The sequence below is a fragment of the Etheostoma cragini genome, chromosome 18 (assembly GCF_013103735.1).
Source record: "Etheostoma cragini isolate CJK2018 chromosome 18, CSU_Ecrag_1.0, whole genome shotgun sequence".
Taxonomy (NCBI): Eukaryota; Metazoa; Chordata; class Actinopteri; order Perciformes; family Percidae; genus Etheostoma; species Etheostoma cragini.
The window spans coordinates 6,031,285-6,049,881 of NC_048424.1; the positions used below are offsets into that span (position 1 = coordinate 6,031,285).

Here is an 18,597-nt window from a genome sequence, read left to right on the forward strand (position 1 = left end):
TTGGAAAAAGGCTGCAATGAAACAAAGAGTGAAAAATTTAAAGGGGTCTGAATACTTTCCGTACCCACTGTACACTCAGACGTCATGGTTTGAAGTCATCCATGGCACGGAAGGTTCCCATGCTTAAACCAGCACATGTCAAGGCCCGTCTTAAGTTTGCCAATGACCATTTGGATGATCCAGAGGAGTCATGGGAGAAAGTCATGTGGTCAGATGAGACCAAAATAGAACTTTTTGGTCATAATTCCACTAACTGTGTTTGGAGGAAGAAGAATGATGAATACCATCCTAAGAACACCATCCCTTTTGTGAAGCATGGGGATGGTAGCATCATGCTTTGGGGGTGTTTTTCTGCACATGGGACAGGGCGACTGCACTGTATTAAGGAGAGAATGACCGGGCCATGTATTGCGAGATTTTGCTCAGTTAGAGCATTGAAGATGGGTCGAGGCTGGGTCTTCCAACATGACAATGACCCGAAGCACACAGCCAGGATAACCAAGGAGTGGCTCTGTAAGAACCATATCAAGGTTCTAGCCAGTCTCCAGACCTAAACCCAATAGAGAATCTTTTGGAGGGAGCTCAAACTCTGTGTTTCTCAGCGACAGCCCAGAAACCTGACTGATCTAGAGAAGATCTTAGTGGAGGAGTGGGCCAAAATCCCTTCTGCAGTGTGTGCAAACTTGGTGAAAAACTACAGTAAAAGTTTGTCCTCTGTAATTGCAAACAAAGGCTACTGTACCAAATATTAACATTGATTTTCTCAGGTGTCCAAATACTAATGTGCAGCTGTATCATACAAATAAATTGTTAAGAAAATCATACATTGTGATTTCTGGATTTTTTTAGATTATGTCTCTCACAGTGGACATGCACCTACAATGACAATTTCAGACCCCTCCATGATTTCTAAGTGGGAGAACTTGCAAAATAGCAGGGTGTTCAAATACTTATTTTCCTCACTGTATCTCCATCTTTACTGTTGAATGGCTGGAGAAGCACTGGTTTGGAAAAGCACTGGTTGGGAAACATTCATGAGAATGTGATGACTGATGTATAGTGGATTGATATGAGCAGGCAGAAAGCAGATGAGAAAAAGTTTGATTATGTGTTTGGGGTCTTGCCTGCATGCATGCGCATGTGCGTGTGCGTTTGTGTGTGGAGGTGGGTGGGTTCTCAGGGTTATTGATCCAGTTTAATGAGCCAGTTAAGGTAATTAAAGCCCTGGGCAGGCTGGAGAGAAGGTAGATTATATTGACAATAACCGTTCTGAACTCACATAAAAGATGGAAACTAAAGACGTGCCTTGTAGAAGTTATTGCATTTGAGAAATGGTCGAATGGCAGCAAGGAGATGAAAAAGATCTTCATAAACAACCGTTGTTTTATCTTGGGGAAAATGTTGACTCAGTGCTCTCGCTGTTTTTTTTGGCCACACACAGTACATTTGCTTCTTACAGTGCAGCAGGCATATTTATGATCATCATGCTACAGTCTAACACAGTTTATGTGTCGATAATCTGTTGGGTCACTAAGAAAACTTGTGATAATCTTTCTTTCCTGTTCTCCTCTGTTTCTCTGTAGAACCTATGCGAACTCCTAAGAGGCTAAAAATTGCTGAGACCAGGTCTCGTCTGATAGCGGTGGACTGGGAGTCACTGGGTTACAACATCACTCGCTGTCACACTTTTAACGTCACCATCTGCTACCGTTACACTACTGCCAACAACCGCAGCAAAGACGAATGCTTGGACATGGACCCTAAAGGTAATACTCAGTTTAATGGTTAATACAGCCTTTGTCACCATTACTTCTACTGCTGTTTTCACTGTTATACATTAAATACAGACAATATAAAGAAATGCTGTATTACATGTATAAATGCTGCATTATGGGTATGTTTGTTAAATCAAATAATGAGTTAATAAAATACTAAAACAAATGTTACTGATGAAAAACTGTCTGGTTGATAAGCCAACTCCTCATGTCATTTCTGAAATTTTGTACTTTATAATAAGAAGATGCAGTACATTTTAATGAGGAGTCCAGTGACCAACAACCAAGCAGATAATATGAGAGAAGGATTAGCAGGCTTAATAGAACAATAATCTTTGTTGCAGCACTAGATGAACTAAAATGACATATTTTTTCTTCACAGCCCCACGCCACTTGGTGGGAAACCTGCCACCCTACACCAACGTCAGTCTGAGGATGATTCTGACCAATCCAGAGGGACGAAAAGAGAGTGACGAGACCATTATACAAACTGATGAAGATGGTGCGATAAACACACACACTTTATTTTTTAAATCTATATATTTATTTTCTCATTTTTAAAAACATTTATGTTTAATTTGTGTATATGTGAATAGAGAGTAAAAAGTAAACACTTATGCTGTTAGCATTTTTACAGGTACTTTGACAGTTTAGGTGACACAACAGGCCACTGTTGGGAAGTATAACAAACTAAAAAGCATAAAGACAATCCTGACTAGTGCTAGGATGTTGTAAATTAACAAGTAATGTCACATTCTACCTTTGTTACTGATATTTTTGGAGAAAGCCACATTTAATTAAGAAAACTCTTGAGCTATAACTTTGGGTACACTTCACCCTGGTTCAGGAAAGTCACAATGTATTCCTGTTGTTGGTATGTTTTTACTAGGATCTCCTTGACTTTGAGGACCAACTTTTTATGGGCATTTTTTCTAATTGTGTGTGTGTGTGTTTTAACAGTCCCTGGGTCAGTTCCTAGTCAGTCACTAAGAGCCACTCCATTTGAAGACAGAATTCTTCTTTACTGGAAAGAGCCAGCTGAACCCAATGGAGTCATCATACAGTATGAGGTACTATAAGCAGAAGCAGTGGGAACAGAAGTTGTTGCAGGCAAACTTTCACTTAGGTCAGTCAGTGGGATATATGTACAATCCGGAATTTTGTCTCTCTGCCCCGTCTCAGATCAACTACAGTGGTGTGCGTTCATTTGACCCTTCGGTGCCACTCCAGCGGCCGGGACTCACAGTGTCTCTGCCCTCGAACGCCACCCATCACCTGTTTTCTCAGCTTCACCCAGGTGTCACATACCAGCTCTCTATACGCGCATCCACCTCCAAAGGGTTCGGTTCCGCAACCACGCTCAACGTGACTACTAATATTTCAGGTGGAAAATACGTTTTAATATGTTTTATTGGCAGCAAGTGGGATAAAAGGTCATACATGGACACTAATAAAGACTCTTGCTCTTTCTTCAGCCCCCACAATAGATGAGTACGATGGGTCAGAGGCCTTTCTGAATGAAACTGCTACAACCATCACTGTCCTGCTCAAACCTGCCCAGGCCAAGGGAGCACCTATAAGGTACATGCTTACATATACAGTATAGACCCAGACCCAAACCTTTGTTACACCAGCCTGTAATTGGCTATATTTCTTCATATTCTCCATAGTTAATATTTATTACTTTCAGCATGTAGCTGGTATACAGATAATGTACATAGATTGTTTTCTGCTTAATGTAAAGCAACCAGTAAGCCAAATGTGTGTTCAAGCTTAAACATGTGCCTTACAGTACAACCAGTTATTATAATAATTATGCCAATCTTGTTATTTTGGAGATTAATGTTTTTAATTTTCTTTGGCATGTCAAAAACCAAGTTGATAAACAGTAATTAAATGAGCAGTGCCACATAAACCTGACACTACACATCCTATGTTTTAAGTATTTCATTAACCAAGTGTATTAGTGAAAAAACTATTTACAGAAACATCTTCTGATGTACAACCCTGGACACAAGGCATTGATGAGGTCCAGCCGCATTACAGCCAAGTCCCCTCTGCCTTCTCTTACTTCCCTGATTAGCTGGGTTACCACGCCTGTGTGTTCAAGACAACCAGGAACTCCTGGTATACCTCCCTTTGCACAGACATGTCAATGTACTTATTGCTCAACAGGAAGTTGGAAGGCCTCTTGGACACGATGCTGAAGAAGATTTTACTCTCCACACTGAGCAAGGAGATGACCCAAAACTGGTCAATGTTCTCAGAATTCTCCTCCTTTGGTATGCAAACTCCCCTCGGCATACCTCCATGGCTGGGCAATTGTCCCTCTCCTCCAGATCACCTTCAGGGCCCTCCAAAGCCGACGCAATAGCTTTGGGCAGTTACTTATAAACCTTGTGGGGAACTTCACTTGGCCCTGGTGTTGAGCTTAATATTTCTTTCCTCACCATTTCCTCCACTTCCCTTAGGCTGGGCTCCTTCAGGTCAAAGTCTAATGAAGGCTCGGGTGGTGTTATCAGCGCATCGCATGGAGCCAGCGGTTGTTCTCTGCTGGCGTCACTATGGCCTTGAGGTGGTCGTTTATGGCATTCTGGAGTAGGTCAGGTGGCCAGTGCTCTTTTAGCCAAGGAGCTGCATGGTCAACTTGAATGGATTGGCCAAGAATGCTGACCTGTTCCTGGCTCTCTCCTTCCGTCTCCTTCTGTGGAACTCTGCCCTCCATAAGGTCGAGAGCCGTTTCCTTAGGATTGCTCTCAGGTCTGCTAGGCCGGCTCCTTCGACTTCCCCCGCTGACTTGTATTGCCTCTTTAGCACCCTGAGTTCTTCCCTGAGGCAGTGGGTTTTCCTTACTCTTTGGCTTAGAGTATATGCCGATGGAGCAAGCTTGAGTGCCTCGGTTCCAAATTGCTCAGCTGCGATGTTCACTACAAGGGTGGTCATCGTTCTCAGTATGTGGTCCACATCCCCTTTGGCTGTCACTTCCATGACCTTGCTTACATCTTCATCTAATTGTTGCCATTTAACTCAATTGGAAGATTGGAACCCTATGGGTTGTCAGGAGATCCTGTCTCTTAGGTTATGGTGGCAGGTGAACTGCTGGCAGCAGGTGTTGGCATTACTAGGAGGCTACAGACACTGTAGGTTGCCTCCGGGCCTGGCTCCTCCTGCATCTTCCCAGAACTAACCTCTGTGTAGGGCTGGGCATCAAAAATTTAAAAATATTTTAATCCGATGCTAATTTCAATACCTCAGTTTTGATACTGGTTCCTAACAATACTTTTTTTGATACTATATATTTTTTAAATCCATTTCAACGTCAATACAAATACATTAAATGCAAAACTTCTATTTTCCACCTTAATTGTGAATCAAAACAGTTATCAAAATTCCAAAATGTTGGTAAAACTACTCACCCAGAGTAACATTAATAACACTGGTTGTGCTTTTGGATAGGGGTGCCCCAGAAATTTGGTAGGCCTCCCGAAAAATAAATTTTTCAATACTGATAGGATAAGAGTATTTAGTTCGGTGCCATAAAAGTATCGATGTTTGGTGCCCGACCCTACTTTTATGCGTTGTGTCGTTGCCAAGCATCTCATTCTGCCTTGATGGGTTTTTTAAACCCCACTAATTATTGCAGATCCTGCCACAGATGCACTGTATTGTCTGTGTTGTTATTATGTCCTGTGTCCTTGAGTCCGTCCTGTCGGGGTGCTCATCCTCCCCCCCTCTCAGGCACCCCTGGGCCTGGGGTATCTTTCTTTTGTAGACAAAAACTAATTTAATAACTTATTTACATTGTCTTCTTGTCCACAGTGCGTACCAGATTGTAGTTGAGGAAGTGAATCCTCAGCGGACACGTCGTCAAGCTTCCTCTGACTGTTTTGAGGTGATTATTAATCTGTTCTAAATACATTTAACAAGCCATGCCTTTACAGCCTTCCATGCATACATTTGTTTGCTAACATACAATATAAAGAGTTTAATTCCAAAAAGGATAGATATCCACCATTTGGCTCGATAGATTACGAGACATTTGGATTCCCAACTGTTATAAAGCAGTCCTTTTTATTTGTAGAACAAAACTCCTTTTTATCTGAATTGCATTGTATTGGTAAGACAGATTTATGAGTTTATTATTTTAATAGAAAAAAATCTTCTTTCCAGGTCCCAGTTTCTTACCACAGTGTATCTAGCGGGGGATCTCCATATTATTATGCCGCCCAGCTGTCCCCCAGCAACCTACCTGAGCCGCTCCCCTTCACTGTTGGAGACAACAAGACGTATCAGGCAAGGCTTTTTATCTGAGCAACATATTCTTTTGACATATTTACATATCCTGCTTACTTACACAAAAAAAGCAAACCAATAGGGCATAACACAAATCCTCATTTGCAAAGAATTAGTAGCTGACAATCTACATATTTTTAGCCTCAAATAAAGTTGAACATCGCTTTCTTTTAATCCCCAGGGTTTCTGGAATCCTCCACTGGCCCCGAGGAAGAACTACAACATCTACCTTCAAGCTGTTAGCAGCACAGAGAGGGTAAATAAATATTTACTCATGTGAACACATACTAAACACAAAGTGAACTTACAACTCTCACCTGCTAGCTGCTATAAATAAATAAACTATATTTACATTCAAAGACACACTAATTACACTTCAACTGCATCCCAGCTTCTAACTGCAAGCAGTCATAGCTTCTGAGAGTATTTAAAACTGAAACATATCTGCAGGCAACCCTACTTGTTTTTCTTTATACTGATAATACCTATGTGCTGTGTTTAATATTATTCAAAGTCACATTCTCTTTGTTAATGCTATTGTGTGTTGTAAGTAGGGCTGGACGATAGAGAGAAAATCCGATATCACAATATTCTTGACAAAATACCACAATATTGATATTGCGGTGATATTCTACTGTTGACAATTGGTGTTTTAACCAATTATCTTCACACTTAGATTTCAGACAAATAAATCATGAGTAATGTGGACATAACATCTAAATGGTTAAAGGCAAATAATAGAACATCAACAGTCTGGTAAATTTAGAAAAGTACATCACTTTACTGTAATGCAGCCTTTAAACCAATAAAAAAACAGCACTTGTGTCATATTTACAAAATTACGATATCCAAAATCTAACATGATATCTAGTCTCATATTACGATATTGATATAATATGAATATTTTGCCCAACCCTAGTTTTAATTGCTCTTATGGTTTTGTTTTGTTTTTATTTAGGAAACTAAGACACAGTGTCTGAGGCTGGCGACTAAAGGTAAGGACACACTGTTAATCCGATTTTGTTTTATGATTGATGTAATGATAGTTTTGATACTTGTATTTTAGGTATTAGAGGGACGATATCATGTTTTGCATGTAAGAGAGAGATCATGTGGAATGTTGGTGTGCAGATTTAGCCTCTGTATGTGCACATAGTCTAAATGTCATGTTTTTACCTTCAGCCATATGTTGATAGATTATCAGACTGGTTTAATCCCCGGGAAACTACACACACACACACACACACACAGTTTTCAGGAAAGATTTTTTAGAAATGCAGCTGAGGGATCAGAGTTTAGCTGTTTAGAGTAAGACCAAGGATAAACCAAAAAATACATTAACGTATTTTCAATGAAATTGACAATCCTGGTAGCGTTAAGCTTAAAAACACATTAAGTTAATTTAATTGTTTATGTGGCTGGTAACGCAAAACTAGAAAGCTGATTATTTGAATATTGTATTTGCCAGCTATTGTCCTTTTATTGCATTGTGGGTGTTACTATGGCAAAAGTTATAATCACTTTCTGCACCCAGCTGAGGGTGCTTGCTTTGACCTTCTAGTGCCGAAGGAGCATAAAACCAGACCGTAAAAGTGAAAGTCATTTTCAACACAATCAACCATAATGTTTGTAGAATGAAGCATTGTGGCTGATTGATTTGTATATTTTTTATAAAGACCATTCTAGGGTCAGACTGTAAAGTAGTTTAGACTACAAATACTGTGGCATTTGGCATTGTTCCATGCTATGTCCTTGTTCCTATAAAATGAAATAAGTTCAAATATAATAAGGGCCTAGTGAACTGGAATTGTTCATCTACAGAGTACAATGTGGCCAAGACATGTCAGTCAGTAGGCTCATGGGAAATTGATCACATGGGATGGATCAAAGGTGGGATTCAATCTTGCCTGTAAGGTGTCATGTTTCTGTGCCTTCAAGTTGCTGTGTTTCCGATGTCATCAAGTGAGTGTTAAGAATCGCTGGTGGTTGTAGGTACTAGAACAAGTTAGTTACTTTGCCAAAGGCTTAGAAAGAGATGACACACTGTCTTTCTAGCCTGAGGAGGTCTAAGTGAAGTAGAACGATTTATTTTAGTTTTTCTTTTTTTTAATAAAGCAGAAAGACACTAATGGACAGAGAGGTCAGAAGACTGTCCCCTCCTTTTTCTCTATGTCCCTCTGCATGTGTGTGTGCACTCAACTGTACATTCGAGAGGGAGGATTAAGCAATGGTGGTCCTATTAGGTCATCTGGGGTATTGTGTATTGTCATTGCTGCCTCAGGGTGTGTGTGTGTGTGTGTGTGTGTGTGTGTGTGTGTGTGTGTGTGTGTGTGTGTGTGTGTGTGTGCGGCTGTGTGTTTGTAGCTGTGTGGGTAAGTTGTGAGTGTTAGTGTACTGACCTGGATAATTTTTTCCAGACATTAAGAGCTACAGCCAACATTATGAGGTCAGGTCTTAGGACTTAGAAGCTTTTAAAGATTGCTTTTCTTTTTTGTTAGGTCTTGTTTTGATACCCTTTGCCAAATGACTGGTCCAACAGTCAATAATAAGCAACCAGCAACCACTAAGAATGGTGTAGCAACAAATACAAAATGATTAGGAGTAGAGCCCGTTATTTGTAATTATTCATGAGTCCACACTAAAATAACGTGATAATAAATAGTTTTGTTGTCACAACAGAACAGAGGAACATCAAAATATATTAAACTTTTGATAAATAAAATGTATAAAAATACAAACCTAAGATATGAAACTTAAAGTCCTTTGAACAAAAACACAAAAAAAGAATAATATATATTATTTATACATATATATTTAATTTGTTTAATTGGTCATTATTAACGTCGATACCAATAGACTAATAATATCAGCCCGCCGATATATCGGTCGGGCTCTAATTTGGAGTCATAGTCAGGCCTTGTTTAACATAAAACAATAAATGGCCAGATTTGAGATTAAATTTTTTTAACACCATAACAGACTACAGCTAGACCCTTACTGGATGTGTTAAGCTGAAATCAATGTAAGTGATAAAAAAAAGATTGATATGTCCAGATTATTTCACTGCCCAGCTGTTTTTGAAAATATTTAGCCTTTTACAAAAAATAAACTTAATATTTGTGACTGTTTTTTTTAGCTTAACTAGGGTTTAGGGGCACAGACAGGAAAGGAAGTTGGACAGAACTGTTGTTTTGGTCTTTTTGTGGAATTTAAGGCCACGGAGCTGGGTGGGGGCATTTCAGCCAGCAGAAACATTTTATGACTAAATATTTAGTTGAGGACACAAATACTGAGGGAGATAAAGAGAGAGATTACTTTGTTGATATTTAGCGTTAGAAATGGATTATTGTTTGATAGATGTATTGCATTATGTTGAGTTTTGTGCATATGTCTTTGTGTTGGATTATTTGGATTATCATAATGCATGATTATGTTTTTTCGTTGCAGTACGAACTATCCTGGTGTTATGGGATCAGGTCATTAAGCTTAGGAGCATTGAAACCAATGCAGGCTCTCTTTCTGTTGACTTTCTGTCCATGATCAAATGCTTGAATCTCTACTACAGTGTGCACTCTGCCTGAAACATAATTTGTGAATTATATTCCAAACAGACCAAATCAGCGAGTTTAAAAATTCTCTGAAGTCATCAGGAACAGAAAGGAGTATGAGTAAAAGTTATATACTGTGACATTTGGTGCAGAAACATCAGGTAGTTTCAGTCAAATTGTATTTTAAAGGCATTTCCCAATGAGAGCATGTTGCCAATGATAAGCTAAATACAGTGAAAAGACACAGTGTCAGTTGAGAGTGATTATTTATCTGTGTATATGTTGTCAATTTCTAGTGTGTTTGCAGCTGAGAGTAGGAGTAGTGAGTGTGCAGAGTTCACTGGTTTACTACATTTGCCATCAGGTGAGACACAAAAATGAATGAGAAGCTGATATCTGTGTAAGCCTGTAGCTCAATTGACCCAGCTCCAGAAGGTGGTACATGCCAATGATAAAAATAGATAGATTCCACTGCTGCTGTGTTACTGTCTTTTAACTGGATTTTATATTGTCCTTTTTAGATTTAAATAGATTAGATTTTTAGCCGTGCTGGCGTCATGGCCCAAGGGACAGTTGGTTAACCAATTTGGTCCAGACTGAAATATCTCATCATAAACTCGATGGATTGCCAGGAAATTCTGTCCAGACATTCATGTCCCCCTGAGTATGAGTTGTAATAATATTGAGGAACCCCTGACTAGCGCCACCATCAGGACAGTTCTTTTAATTTGTCTATTACTTTGGTTTATGACCAAATATCTGTAAAACAATTTTCTTACTTGTGCTTTGTGTTTTGTGTTAATTAGGAAAGGTAAGCATGTTAATATGCTAAACTAAGATGGTGAACATGGCAAATGTTATGCCGGCTCATTCGTCATTGTGAGCATGTTAGCATTCTGACGCTAGCATTTAGATCAAAGCACAGACTTGTTTCTTTGTTGGTGTTTACCTGCATTAGCTCCAGAAGTCTAATGTAAAACACATATTCACTTCTAAAATGTGCAGATATGAACTGTTCAGTAGACTGTTGTGGGTAAAGCAATCTCAGTTGTTCATTATTACATAGCAATCATAATAAAGGAGAGTTAACTGTTAATCTCAATATTTCAATCTCTGAGCCAAATAAGCTCCTCAAACATACCTCTGGCTAAATTTGGATCAGAAATGACAGTTACCATGGCATTTGCAGCTGTCTGACTTTGTATTACAAGGAATATTTAGAGTCTTGATATTTACCTAATCTTTAGCACAGGAATGATTAAACCTTCCTGATCGGGATTTGTTTCCTTATCACACTCACCACGTTGCTGACGTGAGGGCATTTTGTAAAGACATCTTGAGAGAAAGCAAACAGTTCCTGAGGCTGCTAGGTGCCATTCTTTTTCAGCATAGGGTGATACAGGGTTGCATGCATACTTCAAATTGCGCCAGGAATCAAAAATTTGTATAACAGACTTACAGTCAGAGCAAGAGAGCAACATTTCAGAAATATGGAGGTCTACAGGGTTCCTGGAAAGTTTAGTTGGTTTTATTTGACTTGTTCACTGCCCAAGAACGTTGTTTCAAAAATAGGGAGTTTGGGTGGTTAGAAAAATTATCACTTTTTATATTTTCTTTATCTGATATGACACTTCACATAAGACGATTAAAGATGCTTTCAGCTGTTTTGTTTGATTTTCAGTTTCTTAAACTACTGCTTAAATAGTAGCCTGTCAATAAAGGGATAGTGGACACTGAATATTTTATACATATGTATCCCCAAGATGGCTAGCAACAGCAATGGCCACCATGATAACAGTACAAGAAAACAAAGCAAGCTCAAGCTCACATTTTTTTTGTACTTTTTGTCCACTCTTAATACTACAAAAGAATCAATAATGACTGTGCTAATCTGGTAGATTGAGCTTATATTATGTTAGAGCCACATTGTTACTGTTGTTTTATCACTAGGTGCTACAGAGGAGCCAGAAGTCATCCCTGACCCCGCTAAACAGACAGACCGGGTGGTGAAGATCGCTGGGATCAGTGCTGGTGTTCTCGTCTTTATACTTCTGGTGCTAGTAGCCATCCTATTGGTCAAGAAGAGGTGAGTGACAGCTCATACCAAGTGTGCTGAAGTAGCTTTAATGAAGAGTATCATGAAAAGTGATATTGACAACAGTACTACACCAACACAAATGCAGATGCAAGAACACGCAGACACAAATGTGCACCTACATACATTCTCTTGTTGTGTGTTGGTCCAGTATTTGATGTAGTAACACCATCTTTCATCCATCCACCATGCGCATTGATCTTCCTTCAGAACCTCTTCCTGAAGTCTGTTTGTTTTTAAGGGACTAAATAGCGGATGGTTTGTTTTCCTGAAATCCAAAGGGAAAGTAAAACTCCTGTAAGAGGATGAAAGGTGGTTGATTGGAGTTAGGGATAGTGTTGACAAAGACCTTACGTTTTTAAGCCATTGGAGCACACACATTGCCACATACACTTTATTTGTTTAGGTTCACACTTATAATAGAAAAATACTTTACACACCTACAACAGGTGCGTCGGAGGAGGGTGAGTAGGGTGCTATTTTCCAGGGGCGATGCGTGGGATTTCCCCCTTTCTGGTCTACAAATCCCTACCTCACGTATCCTCTCCCCCTCAAAGTGATCACTGCTACTTCTCCGATAGACCATATATTATATTCCTAAAATAGTATTTTAAACTAAGTAAAGCTCTGTACATGAACACATAGTGCCAATTACCATAGTCAATCCGGGTGGTCTGGGATGCTGGAAACTACCCCTAAGCAATTGGCATTTTCTTTTCTTTTTTTTAGAAATCCCACTCTGGGGATGAGTAGGTCAAAAGTTGCAAAGAAACGTCCGCACGCAGTCTAACTTGTAAAGATAAATTTAATAGCTGCCAACACTTTGGTACTAGATCTTCATCAGGCAAACCTTTGCCCAGTATCGAAACATTAGGCAAAACTTTGCCTAGTGGCCGCCCAGGTAGCTCAGTTGCCGCCCATATATAGAGGTTTACTCCTTGACGCAGAGGGCCCGGGTTCGACTCCGACCTGCGGCCCTTTGCTGTATGTCATTCCCCCCAACTCTCACCTTTCATATCTTCTGCTGTCCTGTCAAATAAAGCCTTTGCCTAGTACTGAAGCGTTGCCACCTAGGTTCACACTTAGAAGAATTCAAGCACAACAATTTGTCACTTAGGGTAATGTGGTGAACTAAATTAAACATGTAAAAGGGGTTTGTACTGGTGTCATTAAGGCTTTTTTTTGTAGGAAAAGGGAGAAAAGGAAACGTGAACATAGAGACTGAAAGAGTGTTAATTAAGAGTCATTGTTTTCCTTTCTTTGTATATATATACAAAAAACAGCTACAACATGAGAACTGCAGCTGAATCATACAGTTCTTTTTTTGCAGTAGTTCAAGCTGTTTTTAGACAGTAGGTGACTTTGTATATATACACAATGAAAGGAAAACAATGACTCTAAATTAACACTCTTTTAGTCTCTATGTTCACGTTTTTCTTTTCTCCCTTTTCCTACAAAAAAAAGCCTTAATGACACCATACATATATATATATATAATACTTCACTTGAGAATAGCATCGAGAAGAGCATCGAGAAGAGCATCGAGAAGAGTCTCATTTGCTCCTAATGTCACTTTAACATTTTGGCCTGTGGTGTGTTAGTTTGGTGCAGGGCTCCACCATGTGGTGGCTAAACTCAGCTACAACATGAGAACGCAGCTGCAGCATTGTACAGCAGCTGAATTATACAGGTCTTTTTTTGCAGTAGATCAAGCTGTTTTTAGACTTTTTTATATGGCTGTAACATTTTCATTTAGAAACCTTGTAGTCTTATTTAATCATCTTATTTCTGTAAGAAGTTAGTGTGATGATCGTATGTCTATGAAGCACCAAAATGGGTTTACTTTTCTTTGCTCCACATGAAACATGTTGTTTTGGGTTTATTAATATGACAGCAGCATTAAACCGGTTCATCATTCCAGCTATGACACACTGTAAAGCAAATCACAGTGGCTTTTTTGAATTCTAAAATAGTATCACGTCATCATCATGCTTTCAACACAAATCCCCATCTCAAATCTGGACAATTTTTGTTTTCTAATATAACCTGCTCACTATTCATCAAATCTAACCTGATCATCCGTGAGGTTACATGAAGTGGAATTATGTCTTTGTACTTTTCAAGGCGTGCGTTTGCAGATGTGTATATGCACATTTCTAAATCATGCACACAAGTGTATGTGTGTAATAATTAACTATTACTTAACACGCTGTGTTTTTCAGTGACCTTTTAATTAAAATCTGGTGTTCAGGGAACCTGAGTGCCTCATTAAAAAGAGAATAATTAGGAGCTTCATTTGCATATTCAGGACAGATACATTCATGTTGAGTGCCTCAAATCACATTTCTTTTTCTTATTATGATAAAAAGTATCCATATAAATAGCTTGATTCTCTCATTGACCCCCATGTATCTTGCACATGTTACGAGAAATGCAGGATTAATTATCATTAACTTGTAATTATCAACTGTCTCTTTCAGGAGATACACTGAAGAATTGCATTTTGCCAGAGGCTTTAGAGAGCAACCAGGAAAACAGTATCTTAATAACAACCAATCATGATCACACTCAGCCAATCAAAAACAATCAGACATTAAATTACAGACAGTAATGAACTCTTGTCACAGGAGAACTTCGCTCTTCAGCCCCTGACCTCCATATTTTTTATTCTAATTCTCTTTATGTATTTATGTGATTCAGCAGTTATGTTGCTTACTTGAGTTTAAATGATATCCCAAGGACCTGAGCTTCAAGTGTTGGGTAAAATGTTCTTTTTAATGCAAAAGCTGCTACTATTTTGTGTTTGAAATATATTCACCATCATGCAAAAAAATTGACAGTGTTGTTTTTGGAAACAGAATATTTTATGTTTAAGTATGTTTCTAGGGATATACTTTGTGTGGTGTTTTTACATTATTTGTTGAGTTATATTTTTGATTTGATTTATGAAACCATGTGAGATTGTGCGGTAACCAACATTATCAACTCATGACAGCAATTTCTGGTTGAAAAAACATTTGCATCACTCTTTATTGTATAGAAAATTGCCTTTAAGCTACTGAGAGTAAGTCCTAAAAACCTGGATTAATTTTTAGCCATAAAAATAGATCTAACATGTAAAGATGGCAGAATTGGTTTCAATTTAAATGATTTGTGATTTTATGTCACCCTCATGAGTGTGAAGCTATGTTGACAGCATTTGGTAGTTTTTCATAAAAGTTTCTGGGGAGATCAATCTTCATTGTCATTGAACCTTTACAACTTTGAACAATACTGCATCTTTAAAATGGTGGGACATGATCATGCTTGCTCTACAGGAAGCGAGCTGCGGTGTGCAACAGTTCGGATAGCTTTGTATCAGTTTGAACAAGTTGTTTACTTTCAATTGGAATAAGTAAAGGTGATTGGCTGATTGGGGCTTAAAATAATCTCTGATCAGGGCCTTCCGGTTACAGTTAATTCAGCTTAAAATATTGCTTAAATATTTTAAAATATACACCTTCAGAAGAAAAGAAGAGATTGACTGCATGTTATAGTTTAATATTGGTAGTTTGTTGTTAGTTCAGTAATATTTTTATAAGTCTCTTAGCTTGTTTTTTTAAGTTTTAATTTAACATTTTACGTGAGCTTTTTAAAGAAATAGGGCCCATAGTTATTATAACAACCCCTTGCATGACCCACAAGGCGTAGCAATCAAAAGGTGTTTTTTCTGTTTCTGTTGTTGCTGGTTGGGACAGGACAGTATTGTCCCAATTTGCATATTCATGACCCTGTCTCATTCTTTGCTTTCTGATTGGCTCACAACCCCAGGAGGACCTACTATTCATACTCTTATTACCTGTAAGTAAACAACCAATCAACAATCAGCTCACCCAGCTGCTGTTATCTTATTGGGCTAAATATTAGTGGCTAGTTGTTGTTATTTTTAAAGATGCAGTATACTTTTTTCAAGACAAAACACATTTTCAGCTCTGACCAACCAGCCAAAGCCATCCTCATTGACACCTTGCCAGGGTGGGGGTCGGTTCACACATCAGTCAGGTCAGGATTTTCAACCATTTATATAAATATTTTAAATGCTTTGACATTGCAAATGTTTTATTGAGCAAGAGACTGCTTGCTGTTTTCCTGTCAGAAAAAACTCAAAATAAATATATAAATCATTGATTTCTATGAATCATTAGCTGATTTAGTTTTAAAGGGACTGAACTGACAGTGAATTGACCTCAGCCCTGGTGTCCTCTACATGCTCCAAAGTTGCTCTGAAGCAGGCTTATAGAGGCCAAAGTAGGCCATAAACCAGAACAAAGCAAGCCAAAATGGGACGACACAGGCCTAAGCGTGTTATTTGAAAAAAGAATGCTGCACTTGTGACTTGTAGCTCTTTGTGTGCATGTAGTCATGTGTTCATTCATCCGCCCATCAAGTCACAGGTATTACGGTCACTCTGCTGCACATACTCAGTGTCTCTTTGCTGGTTCCCTTTCTGTGTGGAGCACATGGCTCGGATTTGGGTAGTTGTTGGTGGGTTTTCTTGTGTTGTGGGTACTTCTCTACACTGTCTCCTCTGCTATGACCACAATGGACAATTCCACTTCCTTTAAAAAGAGTCTTTAGTAAGTATTTAGTGCACTATTCAGGAGTAACAAAACCCATCAGTTAAAAAATATTGATATTTATTCATTACCAGCTTGTTTTTATTTTATTTTGCACAATATTAAAGTAATGTAATTTGATTACTTTTTAAAACCTTTGGATTACCTCAATACTGTACCAAATATGGGCACCACTGACACTGTATAGTGATGTTTTTGCCTTTTCTGCTTTAAATACAAATCAGGCATGTTTAGTGGATATTACGGTACTTTTTATAACATATATTGGCTCAAAATCAATTTAAAGTTTCATTTTACAATTCAGACCTTAAAAATGATAATACCAAATAGATTTACTCTCTACTCTTTACTTAGTTCTGGTCCCAGCTATCGCCCTCTCTTTCTCTCTGTTTCTACTTCTCTCTCCTTTCTATACCATAAATATACAGTATAAGTACACAGGATATGGTGGTTTATGATATATGTATTGCCTTCTCCAATTTTCATTTTTTCTGTTGAACAACCAGTACTACACTCACAAACACATAAACAGCTACACTTGGTCAGCAGTTAAATCAATGTTTGTGAGTGAGTGAGTGCTTGTTGTGTGTGTGTGTGTGTGTGTGTGTGTGTGTGTGTGTGTGTGTGTGTGTGTGTGGTCTCAGAGGTGGAGTTGGTGTATTTTGGGGTGAAGAGGTAAAATATACAATAAAACAAAGCATGCTTTCTGTCTGTTTACTGGGGAAAAGTCAGAGCTGTATATTTAATCAGTTATGCAACAATCAAACATTTATTTCTTCATCAAAACTCTGAGAAAACATTGTTTACATTTATGTTGGACCTCAAACTGCTATACAAGTAAGAGACTAATTAATTTAAAGCAGGTCAACTAAAAACCTTATAAATGTTTGTTTTCCTGAAACAGATGTTGTCCTAACTGATGCATATCTGTGGCTCTGGTTACAAAATGTTCCTGCATGCTCTGTCATGCTCAAAGTATTAATCCCTCTACAGTGTTTTTTCCTGGGATTTTATGGATGTTAAACCTGGAAATTATACAATTTTTAAACTGTTATTTTTCTTCACCAGACACTGGTCTTTATGATAAAGAAAGGTTTATGTTGCTTGGAAAATTTAATACCACAAAACAAAAACAACCTGTGAAGAAAAATTGCAGATTAAAATTTAAAATCTGTTATCTATGAAGGTGCCTCTCAAAAATCTGGACTGACTATTTATGATGTCACCTGAGGGCTACTACTCATATGATGATAACGGTGGTACTCTGTTTGCTAAATAGTTTCCCTGAGCTCCGTAAATCATACGTTATTCCCTTGCTGTTGTTTTAATGGGTAATTTCCTATCTCTGCTGTTGGATGAAAACCCAAATATTTAATAGTCCTGGGATTTTTTTCATTGGTTTGTTTTCTTTTTGCCTTATCGAAAGTCTACTGTAGAAATATCATTAAATTACATTTTTATTTTTTCAGTTTCAGACAACTAGAAAATAAAGTAAATAAATTTACTTAAAACACTTATAAAGGCTTTCATCTGACAGCTCATCTTTGGGAACAAGGTTGACGACAGGTTTTTCCTTTGCTTCTTGTCCCTGGTCTGTATTAGATGCTATTTTCCGTCAGCTCCTATAGCTGAGCCTGTTACATGCTGCCATTTACAAACAAGACTTACCTCTACCTCCCTTGCCTGCCCTCTCCTTTTTCCTTCCTCTCTTTTTCTCTTCTCCTCACTATCCTTCTTTTCTCCTTTTCTTTTCCTTGTTTGATCCAAACTCTGCATCTTAAATCAGCAGCCTGCAGCCTGTGCTTTCATCGCCAAAAAAGACGTGATACCACATACTTTGTACTACATCCTATTATACTTTGAAATTTGAGACTATTCCTTACAAGGCAGTGGTCTGCAGGCTAGCTGATGTTTGTGTATTTGTTTAAAAGATGCATAACTGTGTCTCTCTCTGCCCCCAACAGGAAACTGGCTAAAAAACGTAAAGACGCCATTGGAACAACACGGCAGGAAATGACTCACATGGTGAATGCCATGGATCGCAGCTATGCTGACCAGAGCACTCTGCATGGAGAGGATCCCATGGCTGTGACATTCATGGACTCTCACAACTATAACAACAGATGTAGGTTCATAAACAAGAATAATATTGTAATTCTAACCATAAACAGTAGTATTAACAATGGGCTATCTTCGAAACATAGAACTGTCATAAGTACACTTGGAATCTAATATTCAGTTTTATCCTTTTCTATATTTCCTTTCTTCTT

The 18,597-nt window shown here is 38.4% G+C and overlaps 1 protein-coding gene across 31 annotated transcripts in view; it reads left to right on the forward strand.

The window, feature by feature from the left end:
• Nucleotides 1-18,597, forward strand: part of ptprk (protein tyrosine phosphatase receptor type K) — a 118,158-nt gene that overhangs the window by 82,385 nt on the left and 17,176 nt on the right. For 22 of the 31 annotated variants that reach the window (XM_034899436.1, XM_034899442.1, XM_034899440.1 and 19 more), the window contains 12 exons: nt 1,584-1,766; nt 2,158-2,277; nt 2,736-2,845; nt 2,958-3,159; nt 3,251-3,356; nt 5,595-5,667; nt 5,946-6,068; nt 6,250-6,324; nt 7,027-7,063; nt 11,567-11,702; nt 15,522-15,551; nt 18,292-18,452. In XM_034899436.1, coding sequence (XP_034755327.1) covers nt 1,584-1,766; nt 2,158-2,277; nt 2,736-2,845; nt 2,958-3,159; nt 3,251-3,356; nt 5,595-5,667; nt 5,946-6,068; nt 6,250-6,324; nt 7,027-7,063; nt 11,567-11,702; nt 15,522-15,551; nt 18,292-18,452 — 1,356 coding nt within the window. The remainder of the gene's footprint in view (nt 1-1,583; nt 1,767-2,157; nt 2,278-2,735; nt 2,846-2,957; nt 3,160-3,250; nt 3,357-5,594; nt 5,668-5,945; nt 6,069-6,249; nt 6,325-7,026; nt 7,064-11,566; nt 11,703-15,521; nt 15,552-18,291; nt 18,453-18,597) is intronic. The other 9 variants (XM_034899445.1, XM_034899462.1, XM_034899446.1 and 6 more) reach the window with 1 other exon arrangement.